This window comes from Wasmannia auropunctata, unplaced genomic scaffold (genome assembly GCF_000956235.1).
Source record: "Wasmannia auropunctata unplaced genomic scaffold, wasmannia.A_1.0 LD335939.1, whole genome shotgun sequence".
Classification (NCBI taxonomy): Eukaryota; Metazoa; Arthropoda; class Insecta; order Hymenoptera; family Formicidae; genus Wasmannia; species Wasmannia auropunctata.
This window is the reverse complement of record NW_012026951.1, coordinates 52,917-73,322: the sequence shown is the minus strand read 5'-3', so window position 1 is coordinate 73,322 and position 20,406 is coordinate 52,917. Positions and strand designations below refer to the sequence as shown.

Below are 20,406 nucleotides of genomic sequence, written 5' to 3'. Positions count from 1 at the left end.
AAAAATTAATATATTTTTATGACAAGTTTTTAAACAACCAGCTAAATTTACGTGAAATTGTCTAAATAATGGATAACCGGAGCCGTTTGGCGCAATTTTGAGTAAAAGTCATCGATATTAAGGCAAAAAGTACGAAATGGATACCCGGGTACCCGGTTATAGAGAGAAGGGTTAACGCCACACAGATTAACTTCGATTTAACTCCGATTAGCTTAACTAGATTAGCTTAACTAACTCATCGAAAAAATTCATTTTGTTAACGTAAAAGATCAAAGACAACGAATTATACAGTTCGAAATCAATCATGCAATTATGTGGTTGAATTATAATCGCCGATTTAATTGACCTGCGCTTTAGATTAGTCATCGGATAGAATTTTTATAGTTCGTCTAAACGAGCCAATTGTTTCCTATTTGATTAATATTATTCATTTATTCTCCAAGTTAATCGGTATTTGATCGAAGTCAAGTTCGCTGAAACGATGAACAGAGCGATAATTCCGTTTATCTAAAGCCGTATTTAGTCACAACGAACATTCGTTCGAATCTGGGCCTTGTCCATCAAATTAATGAGCTGCTCGTAAAAAACATTCATTCGTTTTCTGCAGATACAATTGTATCTCTCATCACGTTCGATTCGTTTGCATAAATAAATGAAATCTGTAAAATTAACGCAACTAATTGGACGCTAGAGTTCAATGGATCGACAATCAGATGGAGTCACTGGCAAGGCAAAAGAGCGTGGAAATAAACGGAAAATCGAATCATCCGATACATGATTCGTATGAGGACTTCATTATATACTCTCGAAAAACAATGTAAAATCAATTCTCAAGTCGCGAAATATTTCACGTTTTTATCTCCATAAATTTAATTACTTTTACGTTAAAATTCTACGTTAAAATTCTACGTTAAAATTCATTAAGATGTAATATAGATAATTTATTTGTACACCGATAATTTTCCATGTACAGAAAGATCTAAAATTTCATCTAATCCTACATCTGGCTTTCAACGAGGCTGACATAAACGGATAGTTGCATTAATTCTGTTAAGTAAAAACAGCTGATTGGTCAGACGTGAGTCCCCGCAGGCGAAAGCCAAACAGCGCGTAACACGTGCGCGAGTATGGAGAAAGAGAGAGACACGAAGATAGGGAAAAAAAACCGGAGCGCGATAAGTGCGTATCGCGGCACGCGTTGAGTCACGCGGTAATTCCGCTCGCTCGGTGCCCGATGGCACGTGAAACTCGGCCTTTATTCGAGGGTTTATTGCGGGTAATTAAGCTGGATAAATAAATCGGAAGCCGAAAGAAGAGTCACACTGATGATTCGCCGGACGAGAAGATTTACAGAGGCAATCGTCAAATCTAATATGCTTTAGAAGCGCGGATCCTGCTCGCAATTGCAAAGCAATCGGCTACGTCACACCTGTTTGCTTATCGCTCCGTGAAGTATTTTTCCGTTCGCCTCGTGGAGATACGTTCGGCTTCCGCTGAACGTGCGTGGTAGCTTCTACATATAAATACGCGTCCTCCTGCGCCCGAGCTACTTTACATCACGCGACGTTACGGATGTTATCTAGTAACGTTGCTACGATTACTTATCGCCTGTAATTACACGAGATTAGAAATCGAGCGAGGGGCGACGTGCAAAAAAAAATAACTTATCGCCAGCATGACGACAGGCACGCACACGTCGTGACTTTTAATTCAATAAAGGGGAAAAACTGCGACGATGTTTCGCTTTTAATTTCGGCTCCGCAGAAATGTAAATACATTGATATATCGTTCACACGAGACTGCCTCTGCCAACGGATCTCTCGCTCTCTCTTTCTCTCTCTCTCTCTCTCTCTCTCGATATAGCCCCGGGATTAAATATACGGCCCGCGACAAATTTAACTTGGAAGAGACCTAACTGTTACGACAAACACACGTACTCTAATTTTGGCACGTTTGCCATTTGGATCAACGACTTCTCATTTTCAACGCTCGCCACGACACTGGCTGCTATAAGAAAAGACATTCGCGATTAAAAATGACATATTTACTGCTTGTTTGTACGAGCGTACATCTTCAAGTTCTAAGGTCGAACATTTCAGAATGTATCAAGAAAAAGACAGAAATGGAAAAACAGAAGAATACAATGGGAAAGTGTTCACATTTGGGAGAAATATTAATTCACATTTTTAAAAAATGTTATGATTTTCGAATTGTCGATCTCTTTCAATGTCATTTTTAAGAATTATTAAATATTTTTATAATAAAAAGTTAAAACTTATTTAAAAACAAACTTAATTATGTACAAAAAAATTTTGAGATTACCAAAAAATGATGGAATCATTATAAGGAAATAATATTTTTGAAAATTCATGAAAACGAGAACGAAAGGGGGGAGGATACTTACATAGTTTATTATATTCATTGTATTTCTCGCTAAACGCTTGTCGTGTCCCATTTTACAATTTTCCGCGGTTTCCGAAAATAGGATCTCGGAAATCGAGGCACACGCCGTGCTCATTAAACGAGATGCGTGCCCAGGCTATTCCTTGCACGTGACGTCGCCGCGAGCATTATTTGGGTCGCGTGCGATCATCGTCACGGCCCGATCACTTTTCCACGAGTAGTTTTCTAGTCACGTCATTCATTTCCATGAGCGCCGTCGCCACGTGATGCCGACGACTTGGGATATTTTATGGAAATAAGCGAAGGCGGAGGACGCGCGCATAAACGCCTCGAGCGTTTCAAACGAATCAGAACCAACGGAAGCGGAAACTCGCATCAGCCTTACCAGGATACGCGCGAAAGCGTCCACTTTATATATTAAACTTAAAATATTCTATATTACGTCAGAAGAGATGTGTAGTTTCACATAAAGAGTGTTACCCAAAAACAACTTTCTAATTATTCATCTCAATAATTATAGATTAAAAAAGCTTCAAAAATCAATTAGGTGCTACAAAAATATGTAATAATGAAAATGAAGATTTATGTGTATAATAATAAATAGAAGAAGCAATATTCTGTTAAATAGCTCTGATAATTAAAAAATTTTTCAATCAATTTATATTTTTAATGATTTAATAACTTAAAAAGTTAGTTTTAATATTCTATAATAATACACATTTTTAATTGTTAATGTAATAATCATGTACGGAAATATTTACATTTCTTTTTAATTCTTAAAAATTCTAAAAGAAAAAAGAAGAAAATCTTGGCCTTCATTTCTCTTGATACTCTAGCCTAATCCCGGTATAAATTGTGTGTCACTTTGTCAGTCACGTAATTTTGACGAGACATTTTAGAACACATATTAAGTATCATTAAGAAATGTTTTCTTTCACGTTTTTTCCCGGATATTTCGCGAACGTTATATCAGTTCGTGACGCGATCCTGAACGCAGTAAGGCGATATCAGTCGTGTTTCGAAACTCATCGCCGTGCAAAGCGGCGCACGCTCGATGGTTCCAGAAAGCGACGAGTAGAAGCGCGTGACTCGAATTATCTCTCGTTTGCCACGTGCAACTCACGGAAGAAAGAGCGAGAAAGACGGAGAAACCTGAACACAATGGAGGGTACCTCAGCACTTATAACACTGACGCATATTCAAACGTTAGAATGTATACTCATAATTATGTTAAAATATAAAACGTATATATAAAACATAATATACGTAATATTAACTAAACAAGTAACTGAATACGTAAATGTACATATATGCACTAATTAAAATTTAAAAAGTGTTTATCTATTATTATTGTTAATTATTTAAAAATTAAGTGCAAACATAACGATTATAGGCTAAAAAAAATCAGAAGCGTACATCTGATACTGGGGGATGGCCCGAAAAGTTGTTTTCTCCGTTTCTGACGAGACAGCGATATTTCTTCACGTTATCGTCAAGCAAGTGTAATCCTGTGCGGACTCTGATTCACAGCCATGACCGAGAAACAAGTCGGGTATTCCCGCGCGGATGTATCGCCCGACGATGGCGAAGACATCCGCTTCGATAAGACGTATAGGTATACATTTTTGCATCGTGCATGCCATTGCGTGCGTGCGCGCACGCGAGAGTCCCGATCTCTCTTTCTCTTTCGTCATGTAAAAAAAATTGATGGCCACAAGTTGACGCAAGGACGTCTTCGATTGTCGCGAACGCGATATTAGTATAATTCGACGCAAACCGACGTTACAAGACGAAGATGCTGCTGCTTTACATAATTTGTTGACGCGAAGCGGATTAGGCACGCTTAACTAGCGACACGATTCATCTTTTATAATCCCGATGCGTGACAAATGAGAAGGGGAAAAAAGAGAGAAAAAGCGAGAATTACGCAATTCGGGGATTCATCAGATGTTGCGCAAGGGCGTGAAGATTTCCTGCCCGTCCTTCTTCGATAACGCAATTACATCGGCGTCATATTGGCGAACACGAGGATTTTTCCCTATATACGTCACAATTATACATGCAGATACGAGTTTCGTAAGATTCATAATATTCATACAGCTTAAATAAATCACTAGTCCTTTCGAATTATTCTTGAAAGAAATATGAGACTTTTGGAGAGAGAATTTACGATTTTGCTGGGCAGAATAGTAACGTAAATCACTCTTCATCCACTGATAAATTTCATTACCACTTTCTCTTAACTGTCATAAATTATAATGTCGTCATAAAAGAGAAAGAGAGAGAGAGAGAGAGAGAGAGAGAGAGAGAGAAAGAACGAACAGACGTTCCTTCTAATTTAAACCCATATAATTATTGTAATACCTCGAAAAGACAGCCAGTCACGCTTCTGAACTACTTCCTAACCAGAAGGTCTCTTGATTTAGTAAGAGCTTGGCGATTGCAACACGAAAGAAAGAGGAGAAATTTGCCCAACTGATTCCTGACCGGAATAAACTCACGAAAGATCGTACAGGAGGACGCTACTGCGACGAGCGACATTCGCTCGGCGTCGTCTTTGCAATACGGAAAAGCACACGAGGTGCCTCAGATTTGTTGAAACAAAAATGTTAATAGTATCATATTATTTCCTTTTAATAAGAGAAATTAAATTAAATTCTATTACAAATAAATTTTTACATACAACGATTGTATCATTAGCGTAATACAACTAACTATCGACATTGTTACTTAGGACCTTGGCACGAAAATGGCATTTAGCACAAAGTGGCCTATATAGGTATATTGGAAACACGTGTGTCACAAACGGCAGAAACGTCACGCAAGCTAGTAGTCCTCAGCCTCGCTTATCGCTACTATAAGAAGCGTGAGTTATAAATATACAACGCTGATAATACCTATAGTTCTTAGAAATAATTACAATACCGAATATTATCAGAACTTAAGTTATAGATGCACAATTAAATAAAAGATAAAAAAAGTTTAAATACTAAGATATAAACGTTATTTTTTTCCAATGCTCAAAATACACGTCAATGCGCCGGCAATTTCCGATAAGAATTTGGCGCACTCGATGGCCTTTCCGATGTCCGATTTCGCGCGGTAGCCGTGTCACAATCGCCGTTTTTCGGGACGTGACGTGACTAACGCACGTCGTTGCGGCACGTCATTGCGTCATCGCTGATTCGACAACACGGAAAACCTTTCTCCACGGCGCGATGGCCTAAATACCCCGCGATTTCTCGCATACTCCAATTTCGGAGCCGTCTTCCGGTCATCATTGTGAGAAGATCAACGAGAAAAAAGCGCGAATGTACCGATAAAAATGCGAAATAACGAAAACTGAAACGAAAGAACATCTTTTTCTCTCTTGATTTGAATTCAATTCTTGAATTAAAGTTTCCTAAAAAATCTGTAGGGAAAAACTAAACATCCGCTATATCGTCACATAACTTTCATAATTGTGGAGAAAATTAAATATGAGAAGAAAATAAAAACGATAAAAATAGCGAAGATGAAAGAGATACCAGAGAGATGTTCGAAATTAAAATACGGCTTTTTAAATGTTAAAGGACGGAATATATTTATAATTTCTTGGATTTTTTTCCGAATATGCATATATATGTAATTAAAAAAACCAGATTTTTTAAAAATACTTTTTTACTTTCTCATCAGCGGATTAATTAGCCATTAGCTGGACAAATATAATGAGATTATAATTAGTCCTTCTTTATATATATTCACGCGCAATATTTGCCTGTGACTAACGTTGCATCTCCGCGCATGTAATTTCCTCGGCACTGAAGTACCTGTACGTTTTCATTTAAGCAAATGTTGTGAAACACGGTAAAAATAAAATAGTCGATGGATATATCTGACGTGTGACAGACACAAAAGAAACGAAACGCGTGGTCGGCACCGCGTTGCTTAATATTTCGCCGATTGGCACGAAAGTGCTTGTTATAAAGTCGATCGTGTATGTATGTACAAATGAGCTCGTGACTCACCCTGGAGACCTTCTTCTTGGTATAGACCTCGTCATCCTCCGAGGCCGTCGCGAAGTTCAGGTTGCCCTCGCAATATCCAGCACCGATACCCATTCTGTATATCTCGTCCTTGCAGGATCTACCATCCAGACTGCGAAAAAAACAGAAAATACGCGATTAGTCATCTACAATATTATTGACCTAAAAACATGAAGTAGGTTCTCGTTCAATAAGTGAACTCGATATATATATTTCCATCGTTTTTTTTCACGCTCAATAAATATGAAAAAATAGTTATATACTTTATGCATACATAATTATCTTGACTTTCAGTCAGAACGAGATAAACTATTCTAAACAATTCTCTCGTTTCTAATCTAATAACCAATTACTTTCTGGCTAATTATGCCAGATTCTACGCTAATTATGGGATTAAATTCCTTTGTATCGTGACTGTGAAGAAAATTATTTATTGCCTCAGAAGGAAAATTTCGACGCACTACTTGTCAGCATCATGACGCTATCAAGAAGCTAAATGCATCCCGCTTCGCGCGGTTGCGTAAGCTCGACACGAATGTTTCAGTCAATAACCCTGTGCACGTCTCTTGCCCCGTTATAGATTTTCCGCTGTAAATAGAGTGAACGGGAAAAGCACGAGGCTCCGGCGCATTATTGATAAGCCCGGCAATGTCGTTGCTTATGAAACTTGCAGGCGACACCGTTTCCCTAACCCGTCGCCGCGCGCACGACGGTATACGCCGAGGGGGGCTGTCGGCATTCGAGCCCCCTATTGTACAACGTGAATTTTTAACGAGTTAAAGAAGTTCTCCGCCGCAGCGTTTCTTCGCATGCATGTGACACAGATACGCCGTAATTTCGCTGAGACAGTCAGAAGGCCACCGGTAATCCGCTAATAAGCCAGAAATCAGGTCTTATCCGACGCTTAATAAATGATGCGTCAAGAGGATAGGAGTCATGTGACAAATATCCCTTGAAAAAAAATCGGTCAAACACCATACCTCTTATATCGTCGCACTAGAATAAAGAGATCCTTCGTCGCTACGAATTATAGACTTACATTTTTAACGTGTCAATAAACGCTTACGTCAGCGATAAATTTCGACAGTTAGTTATTTCGAGAGATAGCATGGAGAGCTGGCGTCATCTCTCTCCTCCGTATTCATTGACTTAACTCCGAATAATGTATTACTCAATGAATGTTTAATGCGATTGAGTAGAAAAAAAATTGATCAATTCAAAAATGGTGAAATCTTTCGAGAGGCAACGACTGCTTCTGAGTACTATTCTTACCATCCATAAAGATCGTATTCTTTAATTAGATACGTTATACGTCTCGACAAACAACAATATCGAAAACACGTTGATAAGAGACTCGGTCTGGAACAATCAAACTAAATTTTTACATCGCCAACTTTACTTTAGCTAGCATACTTCTCAAAAAAGTGATAACATTCCGCGCAAGAGTCTCGCGTACAATTTTACAACAAGGACGGTGATGTTTACCGAATGCGTTCGCTTGTACGAGAGTTCAAGGACGGAGTTGTCGATATCGCCGATGTCTCGCGACACGAGAATGGATAGCCCTCCGTCGCTTGAGAACAACGCAAGGTCGGGCTTCTTGCAAAATTTTTACGGCTCGCGAAGCTGAAAGTTAAAAATTTCTCAGAAAAAAAGATAAGAGAGGGAAGGAGCTGCGAAAAAAGACATACGTAAATAGCGCGGAGTTCAATCACGAGAGAATAATCGCGTGCGCGTTTTCGAATAAAGTTGCGCAAGATCGGCGCGAGCAGTCCGAAATCTGGACCTGGGTCAACAAAAACGTTCGGCGACGAGCGGCGCCGCGAACGGAGGCGCAACAGGGAGATAAGAAAGCAGCCGCGAGAAAAGAGGGGAAAGAAAGAAACGACGAGACGAAAGAAACGTGGACTTGCGTGCGAGTTCCACGCGGTGCCACGTGAATTGCACACGGCCGCAGCTGGGAGAGCGTTCTTTTTATCACGCGCTCCTCTTACGACAACGACGCGGACGGCGCGTTGCTTACTTACCGTCGCGCCGGACGGATTATATAGGCGAGCAAGAGCGCCTCGTGTAGCCGCACGTGGTTGACATTTTCCGGCATGTGACTAGGGCCGTAACTTCCCCTCTTTCCCCCCCTCCCTCCTCTCCCTCCGCCTACGTTACCTTTTTCCCTGCCACGTCGCAACCATACCGCTCTCTTTCACACAAGTCGCCGGCATCGGTATAGGCACACCACCTGCGTGCACCTGCGGCTGCAGCGCACTATAACGCATCCTCGTGAAACGTCGATGCAGCGCGCCTAGCGCATATACTACGCACGTGTGTCCTGAATAGGATTGCGCTAATGCAAACACTGTTAAGACTAATCGCGACATTCAATATCGAGGTGAGTGTCGAAGCCACACCTGGTAACAGAAGCGCAAGAGAAGCGTGTACAATATTAACTCTATATTAATTCTGATGATATTCTAAAATTGACAAAAAGAATTTTAACTTAGAATTTTAACGTAATAAAGAGATAATCGTGTTTTAGATTCTTTTCCATATATTTAAAATATGTGAAAAAGTTGCGTGTGCGAAGTTATAGCAGCCCAATAAAATTCCATATGTTTGATTAGTTCCCGCTTTATTTTGAAGAGACGGAGAGTTCTCTGTAGTTTATAACAAAGAGTTCTACGTAATAACAATTTTTAATTCATGAATTTCTATAAGAAGTTAGCACCCCATTTTTTAAATTTAAATTAAAAATTGTCATTAAGCAGAACTCTTGTTATAAACTATAGGGAATTCTTCGTCTCTTCTAAATGAAGTCGGAACTCTAATCAGAGCTTATAAAATTTTAATGTTGGGATGCTAACTTCACACAGCACAGTTTATAACAAGAGTTCTCTACTTAATGACAATTTTTAATTCATGAATTTTGATAAGAACTTAGCGAACCGAAAAATCTGGCAGTAACATTTAAAATATCGAGACATCGAGGAGAAAGCATCGATATTTCGTGTGTCATTAATATATTAACTCTATTTTTAGATATGACACCTACACGTGCGCACAGTTACGCGCGCGCGCGCGCGTGTGCATCCTACGCGATGGTAGAATGAAACGTCGTGATTTCGTAACGTGATTCCGTGTTACTCCATTAATAGCGGCGGCAATTACACGAGGCCGTACGCCGGCCGTCGGAGAAATATCCGGAATTTTCTGACCGTGCGCGGTGACGAACAACGTCGACGATGACGCAATCGACCAACGTGATGCACGTGGAGATGACTTCGATCCGGCGCGGGTTGCCCTTCCCGCAACTCTTGCCCTGCCCGCCAGCGGCAGTTGCATACGTAATGTCCCACATTATATACGTAATGCGGCGTCTACCATGAGACTTAAGACTTAAAATTCAAGAAAATTGACCAGTCATAGTCGATTATTTATCCCACGTGAGAAGAATAATCGATTGTGATTTGTCAATTTTTTTCAATCTTAAATCTTAAGATTTAATCTTATTGTATAGACGCCGCTTAACATGAGGATGTTAAGAATTTCCCTTGCCCTCTTCACTCTTCCTTCTTTTCCAAATATCTCGATCTTTCCTTCGATCTTTCAAATACGTTGAATTGAAGAAGTTGATTAATTTTTTTAATGCAAACTATAGAAACTCTACTCTAACTCTATTAATCTTGACACGTTTCACTCCTCTGGCGTACATTCTGACATTCTAGCACCTGCATGGAAAGATTTATAGCGGTTCTGCTAAAAACCGCAGCCCGTCATTGGTCTTCAATCAATCTTGGACGAAGCGCAATCGCAACAAACCACAAAATGTTAGCTCTTAACGTTAGTCTCTAGAACCGCACATATTTTTTTTTCATCTTTAGTATCCAGTTATTTATGATTATTTGTCCAATTTCGAAATCAATTTTAAGATGCCTTTCAATCGACAATGTTAAACGAATGTCTTACATCTTGTGTGCAGCGAAGGGTATATCTATACATCAAATATAGGTGGCGATGACATCACGGGTAAAAGCTGAACAACGTCCCATTGTTTATTATCTCGTAAATTTCAGCCGAGCAAATCGTTCAATCGGGAGTTTATTTTACGATCCTAAAGATTTTACTTCCAAAATAAAATTGTCATAAAGATCTAAAGATCTCTTTACTTGTGATCGACTCTCACGCTCTCTCTCTCTCTCTCTCTCTCTCTCTCTCTCTCTCTCTCTCTCTTAGCATCAAAATATCAAAGCTTCTAATAAATTTCACGTAACGACTATTCGTCTCTTAAAGTTATAAAAAAAAATTCAACAAGACTAAAAGCAAAAGTTGCATGAACAATAAATATAAAAAATCACTCGATTTCGTGAATACATTATCCTTGTGAATCGTGCAATTTTTACGTGCATTGTCCGTGTAATTTCACATGCTGTTCGCATAATTTCACTTTCTGCATATTTTTCTTATGGTGTAAGTAAGATCCGCGCATAGTATAGCTGCTCGAGATCCACGCAAGGCGTCCTTCATCGACCTTACTGCCCACCACGTCGTCTGCTCGCGCGTGCGTTCACTTTCACGTTCGGCTGCGCGGGCGCACGTGCGTGAGGCGATTCACTTGACTGCCGATTCCATCGCGGGAGCAGTCGCGCCACGAACGCTGCGACTTGGTTATGCTCCCGTCAAAAATCTAAAAATCTCCAGTGAGATTTTTGTGCGAGACACAAATGGCTAAAGCACGACGACTAACATACTCGAAAAGCCGTAGCTGCGCTTTTCTTCCTCGAATGAAATTATCAAAAAAAAACAAAAAAAAACGGAGAATTCAAATATTTATAAAATTCAGCCGTTTACATATTCTTGGAAATTCTGCACATTTATTCATTTCACATTATTTCATTTCCACGAATGCAAAGATCCATGAAGTGCGAGCAACAAGGTTTCGGCGATTCACGTCAGGCTGACCTGACGTCATCGACTTCGGACGTCAGACGCGAGAGAAACGTGAAAACGCGCGCGGACGATTCCTACGTAGATATGAATTCACAGAAATCGCACTTCGCCCACGGGATCTCGTTTTAACTCGATTAAAATTGGAATGCAGATACGGAGGAGATTATACGCGGTACAAAGTCCGCTGGGTCTAGGTCTCCCGAAGAGGTAAACTAGATCCCAGACGGAGATTCGAACAAAGATCGACATCACGCGTGTCCTTCGACGACCTTTTTGCACGCCGTAACTGTACGCATCGATGCGTTGCCATTCACTTTCACGTCGTTGCGGGGCTAATAAAAACACGTGCGCGCTCGCGAGTGCGTAGGCACGCAGAGATATATAAGGTATGCATCCATCTCTTCTCTCCCTTTCTCTCTTTCTCTCTCTTTCCCATCTCGCATACCTATACGCGTAAACAAACGTCGACGGCGGTAAAACGCAGGAATGCACTCGCCACGCCGCTGCCGATTAATCGCCGCCGCTGTCGTGCGTTTATCATCTTAATAACGCACATTCTTTTCTACGCCGCCATGTAATAGTTTATCATTGCAACTCGTTAACATTTATATGCCGCGCTACCTGTGTTGGAGCTGACGAATGCTGGATAATCTACGTGACGTTTGCGAGATTTCACGATCGCGAGAAACAACTTTTTTGATGCTGCGCATCCACGTGCGAAGAGAACAATTTTTTTATGAGAAACTCGTGCGACAAGAAGCGCGAAATAAAAACTTTTTTTATGGATGACATTTCTCACTCCCTTTCATACAGTTTTCACGATTTTCTGATAAAAAGCCAACAACGCACATTCATGATACAGTATAAAATCAATAAAAAAGAAATCGAAAGAAATCTCGAAGAAATACTTTATTCACACAAATTATGGAAAATTATTATTGAATTATTTTATCTGAAGTTTGAAAGTTTAAAATTGTAGTCTGAAGTTAAAGATTGTAGTCAGTCATATAGCCTTCTCTCGTGTCTTCTGTTGTTAACAGATTCGCGCGGACCGTCCATCCTTGACGGAGCTGTTTTATTCAGGAAATGATGGACCGCGCGCGGTGTACGTGTAGCAACGAGTAGCGCAGATGGCCGGCGACGGCGCGGTGTCGCGACACATGAATAATGAGAACGTTTGTGCACGCACGCACGCACGCACGCCACGGCGATTATGCGCTGCCGACGAAATCGTTTCCAAACGCGCAACACCTCCCTATTTCGCGGCTCGCTATTACACGTGTGCGACGATAACACATAAATCCGATTGATGGACGGATCAATCGATCGATCGTAGCCGGCGGCATACATTCTTGCAAACGGAAAGTTGACAATGTATAAATACGCGTTTGCCGCGTGCACGCGCACGTGCGCGTAACGAGCGGACGGCAAACGGAAAAGACGCACTTGTCACTTGTCACACTTTATTCGCGATTAAGTATAGCCACGGGCTCGAGACACTTTGAATCACTTTGAGTATACAAAGAAAATATTTTCTTTCGTAACAATCGAAAGAAGCATTTTTTAATCTAAAATATTTTGAATGTTTCGAAAACATATTTTTCTTCCATAATATAATACTTTGCATTTCACTCTTTGTTTAATCATGATAACGTATAGTAATAATAAATTCGTAATATTTCGAATCATTTCATATATATAAAAAAAAATCATATTTACAAGGAAAAGATTTTCTAAAGTCTACATTATGATTTCAACTTATTCTTCACATACATTTTATAAATATATGTAGAGAATGATTTTTTAAAGAGTTTTACATATAAAGTATTCGACACATTTTTACATATAAAGTTTTTACATATAAAGTATTCGAACGTTGAAAAGATTTAAGAATTTAAAAATAATTCAAGACTTTCCGATTTCTTGTATGATTAAATAGCTTGAAAATTTTCAAAAGAAAGATTCTACAATTAATTAAAGAACTGTCTTATTATATGTTCAAAGTAATTTCTTTATGCTCCAAAAATTATAAGAGACCATCCAATTCATGACTTGGAGCAAAGTTTTTTAATTTTCAATATTAGAGATATCTTGATAATTAAAAGCTGTGCTCAAAGATTTTCTTAGAGTTCACGTGAGATTAATCGAATTACAGAACTTCTGTCCTCCGACGGAAGCGCTTAATCAGAAAATCATTTTGTTTTCAACGGTTTTCAACCACTTATAATGTACATATATATAGCGCTGTTTATCAGCGTTTTCGCAAGGTTTAGTCTGTCCAGACGCACCTTGTATATATATTCAGCGAGCAGACTAAACTGCCGTGAAGTACAATATAGCGACTGATGGTCCGCCTGATAGGTACATAACGCTTCATCTCGCGATGACGCAAGAACGTGGACGAATGATTTATATACATCGCACCTCGGATCGACGGGGTTCCGGCGGGGTTCCCCCGTTGACCCGCGAGTGTCATCCCGTCCTCGCGCCGGCGAATGGCGACGACAATATCGCGACGTATAGCTTTTGCTAGCCGTCGTGCAGCGTTTTGCAATCGCGCGACGACGCGCGCCTCCCCGTCCTCGATGCTCAATTGACACGGCTGACAGCTGCGGAACAGATGCGTCGTCGGTGCACTCGGTAACCTTCTCTCGCGACGAGCGACGTCTCCTCGCTTCTCCAAGTCTTTCGAGTAAAATAGAGCGATCCCGGCCTAGGTTATTTTCGGCCCGGCCGCCGAAGGTCGTCGCCTTGAATGGCCGCTACTACCTCGAATCGGCATAATCCGCGAAATTGTACCTGCGGCCAATCGACGAGGCACCGTCTCGAGACGAGGGTAATCCCGAGCTGTCACGTTGGGATCAAACGAGACACGTGATACGCGTCCTTTGTAATTATGTAAACGATTCCCGCGATATGTAAGAATATACCGTGTATTTTCAGTCTGCCTCAGTTTCTCCACGCCATTCTATTGTTCCGCGAATTAAAAGTAACGTGATTCACTTGTAGATCAGATCAGCACAATAATTTGCAACCTGTTGCTAATCGATAATCGTATGTCGATAACCGAACGCCGTACTACCGCGTAATAACCTTTCATTTTGAACACTGTTATGTGGGTCATTGTTGCAAATCGAGCAGTTATATTATCATGATAATATTGATTCAATGTCGCCCGAATTAGCGTAGGATAAAAAATTAAACTCTCTCGTGTCAATCCACAATTGCAGTCGCGAGCAAATTAAGTCATTAGTTCTAATTAAATCTCATTCACTGACGGCTTGCGAATAAAGGTAATCGAAAATTTTTCTGAAACGAGATCTATACCGTACAAGAAGAGCGAAACTTTATTCGCTCGTATCTGCAAAGTTCGCGAAGAAGCTTTCATCTCCCGTCGCGATATCACGCCGATGCTCGGAACATCATTAAAGAAAAATCCTTTCTTCGACTTTCTAACAGAAACGTTCGTTGCGTGCGCGGTAATCTTTCGGGCGTGTGTTCTCGTTGCAAAACGCCCGTACCATTACGTCCGTCAGCCGAGCAGGCAGGTAGGCAGGCAGGCAGGCAGGCAGACAGGTATTTCGAGAGCCGAGAAAAGGCAACTATTCGTACCGCGCGGCATCGATTAACACGGCGCGTGTTCCCGCATGTATTTCTCGCGTAACTTCTTTTTGCGTTACGCAACCCACGCATGCCGAAAGTTCTCGCGAAATCCCATGCACCTCTATACCCGACCACGCAGGCGCGCGTGGAGTTGCGAAAGGTCAAGGACAAACGGTGACACAATAGTACGGTACACAATCGTTCTTTACAAAGTGAAAAATATCCATCGCTGCGCTGCGCGCGAGATGCGACCTCCGTGCCGTCGAAATATAAATATAAAAAGACAGCTTTCTCGCGCGAGATTCCAGCACAAAATACACGGAGAAAATATTGTATTAAAAAATATACAATAAATTTCTGACGCGCTGTGGCACGACAGAGATTACGATCTTTTTATTAAAAAATATTATACACGTTTTTATATTTTGCAAAAAAGTTATCGTAATCTTAGAGTTTTAATTTACAACTTAAAACAATCAGATTCCATTAAAGCGAGCAATTTTATAATCTTATCGTGTAACTGCTTTTATATAAGTAAATTTTACATAATTTATACCTTTCATACATTTTACATCTGTATTGGAAATTATAATATCATAGTAATTTTTTAGACGTAGCAAAAAAAATTGATTGATTGTAACGGAAGCATTTTTGTATAAGTTTTTATATAGCACGATTTAAAATATCGAATAATATATATATAACTGTTTATAATTTGCATCGCAATTTTCATGTGATTGCTAAAAATATACATAATTGTCAATTTCCATAATATTAAATATTACAATATCGTTATACTCCAACTTTGCAATAAAGTGTCGTAAAAAATAGAATTTTTTATGTAATTTATAATACAATGTTTTCTCCGTGTAAAAGTTATTTTTGTTCGTCGTTTAGTTTAGTGTTTTTCTTATTCCTTCTTCTTTAATGGGAATATCCGTTTCTATTGGGACAAAATAGAGTTTAACGTACCACGATACATGTAACATGCATCCGCGCATAAGACGGAAATGGAGCTATCGGACGAAAAGGAAAGACGAATCAATCGCAAGTATTCTCGCTTGATGCATTCGGAGTGCAGCCGCACTCTCGCGGAGAGTGCGCCGTATACCCGTGCATACCAGGTCGTCGTACAAAAATACTAGCCCATATCCAGGCCGAGCGCGTGTCATGCAACGTGACTTCTGGCTCGCCGCGCCGCTTCGCGCAAGCGATCATACACTCCTCCGCGGAAACTCGATTCGCGGATCATCGAAAACGTCGAACGTGACATTATAGAACAATATCAATGGTATATTCAGATAATAGGATCAGATATATCATTGATATTTTTTTTATATGTATATTATTTGTGTGATACGTATATTTTTTGATATTTTTGATATGTATATTATTTTTATTATAAACATTAAACGCTCGATCATAAGACAAATCTACTCAGAAATTCTTTGAACATTTCTGGACTGTTCTTTTGCTAATATCCAGACATATGTAATCCTGATAACACGGATGCGGTACAAATTGGTTTTCCGCAAGTCAGTCCCGCGGGAGACGAAGCTCACAAATATATCATAATTCTAGAAATAGTTCGACTGGGGTAACATATAGCTAAATCCGCCAGCGCCGTCCCCGATTTCACGATTTCGTCGAAACGGACCTTGACTTCATCATCAAAAAAAAAAAAGGAAAAAAAATCGAAAAAGCCGAAAGGCGAGAATGCTCACAAGATTGTGCCTTAAGACTGAATCTATCTTTTTTTTATGTATTATCCTTCGGATGAAGGATATTTTGGATGTCTTCAATCTTTTTTTCTGAAACTAAATCTATCGCAGTACTAACGACAGTTATGACCTCTCTGTCATTTATTTTGCTGAGAATAATTTTAGAATTTTTTATCGAGAATGTAACTTCAGAAACGTACGATGATAAATAATTTTTTTTCCTAAGAGATTGGAGTCATTGATGCTGATTGCGAGATGTTAGATGACAGGATAAACGATTGCGATGAGCAAAGAATAATCTCGAGAATGAAAGGCGACGGAGTTCGGAGTTTTTCGCAATGAATCATCTGCCTCCGGTAATAAGATCGCCGTACTATTTTCCACGACCACTCGACGCGTGCGTTCATCACTCATCACAGCACATATACAAACACAAACAAACTCATACACACACACACATACACACACACATACACATATCCAACATACATCGTGCAACGAGGACAGCGAAGCGCCAAGGTGACTCTCACTTTTTCTCGAACGATACTGAATCTCTCTGTATAGCGACAGGATTATCGACCTCCAACACAAGCACTAGAGGAATTATAAATCGATAAATTTTACGAAAAAAAAAGTAGGTGCAAGACGGTGAAAAATATCACGAGAAAAAAATAACTATATAGTCTCTCTCTGAACACAGATTTATAGATTATACAAAATCACTCGTTAAAAAATGACAGATATTAATAGTATTATGTAAAAGTGTTTAAACTTGTGATTGTTAAATTTATCATCAAGAATTATTGCAGCACATCATATCTACTAACATAGATATATTTAACGTGATATTTTTCCATGTTAATAAAAATTGGAAAGAAAGAAAAAAATTTTTATTTATAAATTTTTCAAATTAAAATGCCTCAAATAAAATTGCATAACAAGAAAGAATAAAACTTTAAACTCCAAATATTTCAATTAAACTTCAATAAATAAAGAATAAATCCTTCTGTCCATCGTGCCATTACATTCTATTTGAGAGTCTTTGTTTAGCTCCGGCTTGTGCCAGAAATGCCGAACGCAGCAATCAACGCGATACGATATAAACGATGAGCCGCGTTTTTCGTTGCGCCAGTACTTTGTCTCGTCTTATCGCGGCACGGTTTTATCGTCGAAATTTTCCACCGCGCGTACGAGGCAGTCGGAGAAGGCCCTGCCCGAGCCATATCGCGGCGGCGAGCGGCTTTGGCGTGCCGAAAGGTGCGCGCACACGCAAATTTTTGGTTTGCATTTACCCGCGGCATAAACATGAAAGGAGAGGGCGCGATCGATTAATCTCGTCGCGCCGAAAGTCAGTTTATGTGCGAACGGTCGCATCGCAGGAGGGAGAGAAAGAGATAGAAAGAGAAAGGTGCAGCCATGGGCGGCGATAATAAATAGCCGATGACAGGCAGCCGACGGGATATGTATAAATATCGCGGCTGCCACGCCATATCGGAGTTATTGATACTCATATTGAATTCCATTGATGTCACCGCCGGACTTCTATTTCGGAAGGCCTTGTGTCGTTAGGCCACCAGTTGTACACGCTCCAGACACCCTCCCTTCTCTCCCCAATATACATGCATAATGCATGATTGCGCGCGAGCCTAAGGTTTGCGTACTTTATACGAAAATCCCCCGCGTCGTTGATTGCGCGCTCGTATTTACATGAAATCGAAGTCCCGTTAAGTTACGCTGATAAGAGCGATGATGGCGCAGCTATTTTTTCTTTCTCTCACGGCATAACAGATAATTTCCACGTACGACGTTCCGAGTAGACAAAAAATCAGGAGACTGATATTTCAAAGAGCAAGCATGTAAAGAAATACAGGACATCTCCATTTGAATGAATGAATATTCTCCAATTAAAATAACATCCTCTCTTGAATTGTGCGGATTATAAATGGAAAATATCAAAACACAAAAACATATGTATAATTATTTTTCTCGTTAATGTGACATATTTGATTTATTTCCCTAATCGCTCTTTGATTCATCCCTAAATCCGTACGATAGAAAACGGAAGAGAGTAATAGTCCCGCTTGATCTTTAATGTATTGAAACGAATAAAGAGAACTGAATGTATAGAGAAATTTGAATTCATCGAGCGTCGCATTGCAATTTCTCACGAATGACAAGCGCTCTTTGCGAAACTGCATGTCTCCGAATGCGACGGTAACGGAAAATTTCAAATCTCCCCCTCCGCAAAGAAGTTATCGACATAATCGTAAAGGAAAAATACGGAGGCCGAAAGTGCTGCTCGTAACGTACGTTTGGATGCGTGTGCGCTACACATCGCTACGCATCGCTACGCGCGTACGCTCTATCAAGGACGAGGAGAAAAAGTTAGCCGCCAAAGGAGGTCAGAGATTCGAGGGGGTAATGCTTTCGATTAGCATCGCGCGATTTAAAAGTACTTAAGACAGCCATGATTTATGTATTTCAGAGAGATACGCGCGCGAGGGGGATCCCGTCTCTCGTTCGTCGTCATCACCTTTCCCGCGAAGCGATCGTGGGCCGAGAAAAATATATCTAGGGTGTGCATAAAGAGAGAAGAGAGAGGAAGGAGTAAATCGATCGGAATAAACACGATAAATTGTATCGCGATATTTTCCAGCGATTAGTATTCGTCTGCAGTTTAGCAATCTTGCAACAGCTATTAAATAGTCGTCTCCAAGGGTTTATTTGTCAGCGATTTTGGCGCGTTTTGATTTGTTATTTATTATTTAATTGTACTTGTCTTTATTCTTCTCCTCACTTTTACTACTTCAATGTCAATTTTCTCATTGGGAGACGTTAGATCGTCGCCCCGTTCCATTCGTCACGATTATACCGATTGACCCTTGGAGCCGCGGCAGCTCCTGAGGACGGCGTTTCAATTCTAGAAAAAGATAACGCACGTCATGCACGCGCCCAAGATACACAACTGCGTCAAACGCGAAACACAATACTGTCGCAAGAAATGGAATTTACATTCTAAGCAAAAAGTGTCCGCGCGCGGGCGCGCGCGCGAGCACAAACGCAAATGCGCGGTAACAGTTGTCGTAATTATCGCAAATTGCCGCGCTCGTATGGAAAATGAGCCGGGAATATATGCCGCCCGCGTAATGGAGGTACCCTAAGAGATTTTACGCGTCGTGCGCACACACGTGGAGCTCTTCACGCGAACGCACACTTCTAAATTATGCACGCTTCTTGAATATGCATAATTGAAACCGTCGCAACGGGCACGTTCGCGCCGTGACGTTTTCACCGTGTATTATTTATATATCCCCTTGTTAGCTCCCACACACAAGTGTCATTAATTTGCGCGGATTAATTCTTCTGGCAAATGGTTTGTTTGTCGGTCTGTCGGATCGCTCGCGAATCGATCCGCGATTGATGAAAGAAACGTTCACGAGGAAGAGTAGCTGGTAGAACGAGATGCAATATATATATATATATATATATATATATATATATTGTTTTAAACAATAATTTAACATAATTTAGTTGTGTATTTTGTTATACATTCTTTTATTTATTTAAAAATATTGCAATTATAATTTTGTTGAAGCAAATCGACCGTTTCAAATTAGCTAAAGAATATATCATTCTGTTATTATTTATTTAGTATTTATTTTTTCTTCTAAAGTTTATTGCCCCAGAAATTCTTTATTAATTTCTAAAAGTTA

At 40.1% G+C, this 20,406-nt stretch overlaps 1 protein-coding gene across 1 annotated transcript in view; it reads right to left on the bottom strand.

The window, feature by feature from the left end:
* The window catches only part of LOC105455096 (hairy/enhancer-of-split related with YRPW motif protein 2), a 38,428-nt gene that overhangs the window by 13,416 nt on the left and 4,606 nt on the right, over positions 1 to 20,406 (bottom strand). Inside the window, exon 2 of the mRNA XM_011698151.1 lies at positions 6,411 to 6,540. Coding sequence (XP_011696453.1) covers positions 6,411 to 6,540 — 130 coding nt within the window. The remainder of the gene's footprint in view (positions 1 to 6,410; positions 6,541 to 20,406) is intronic.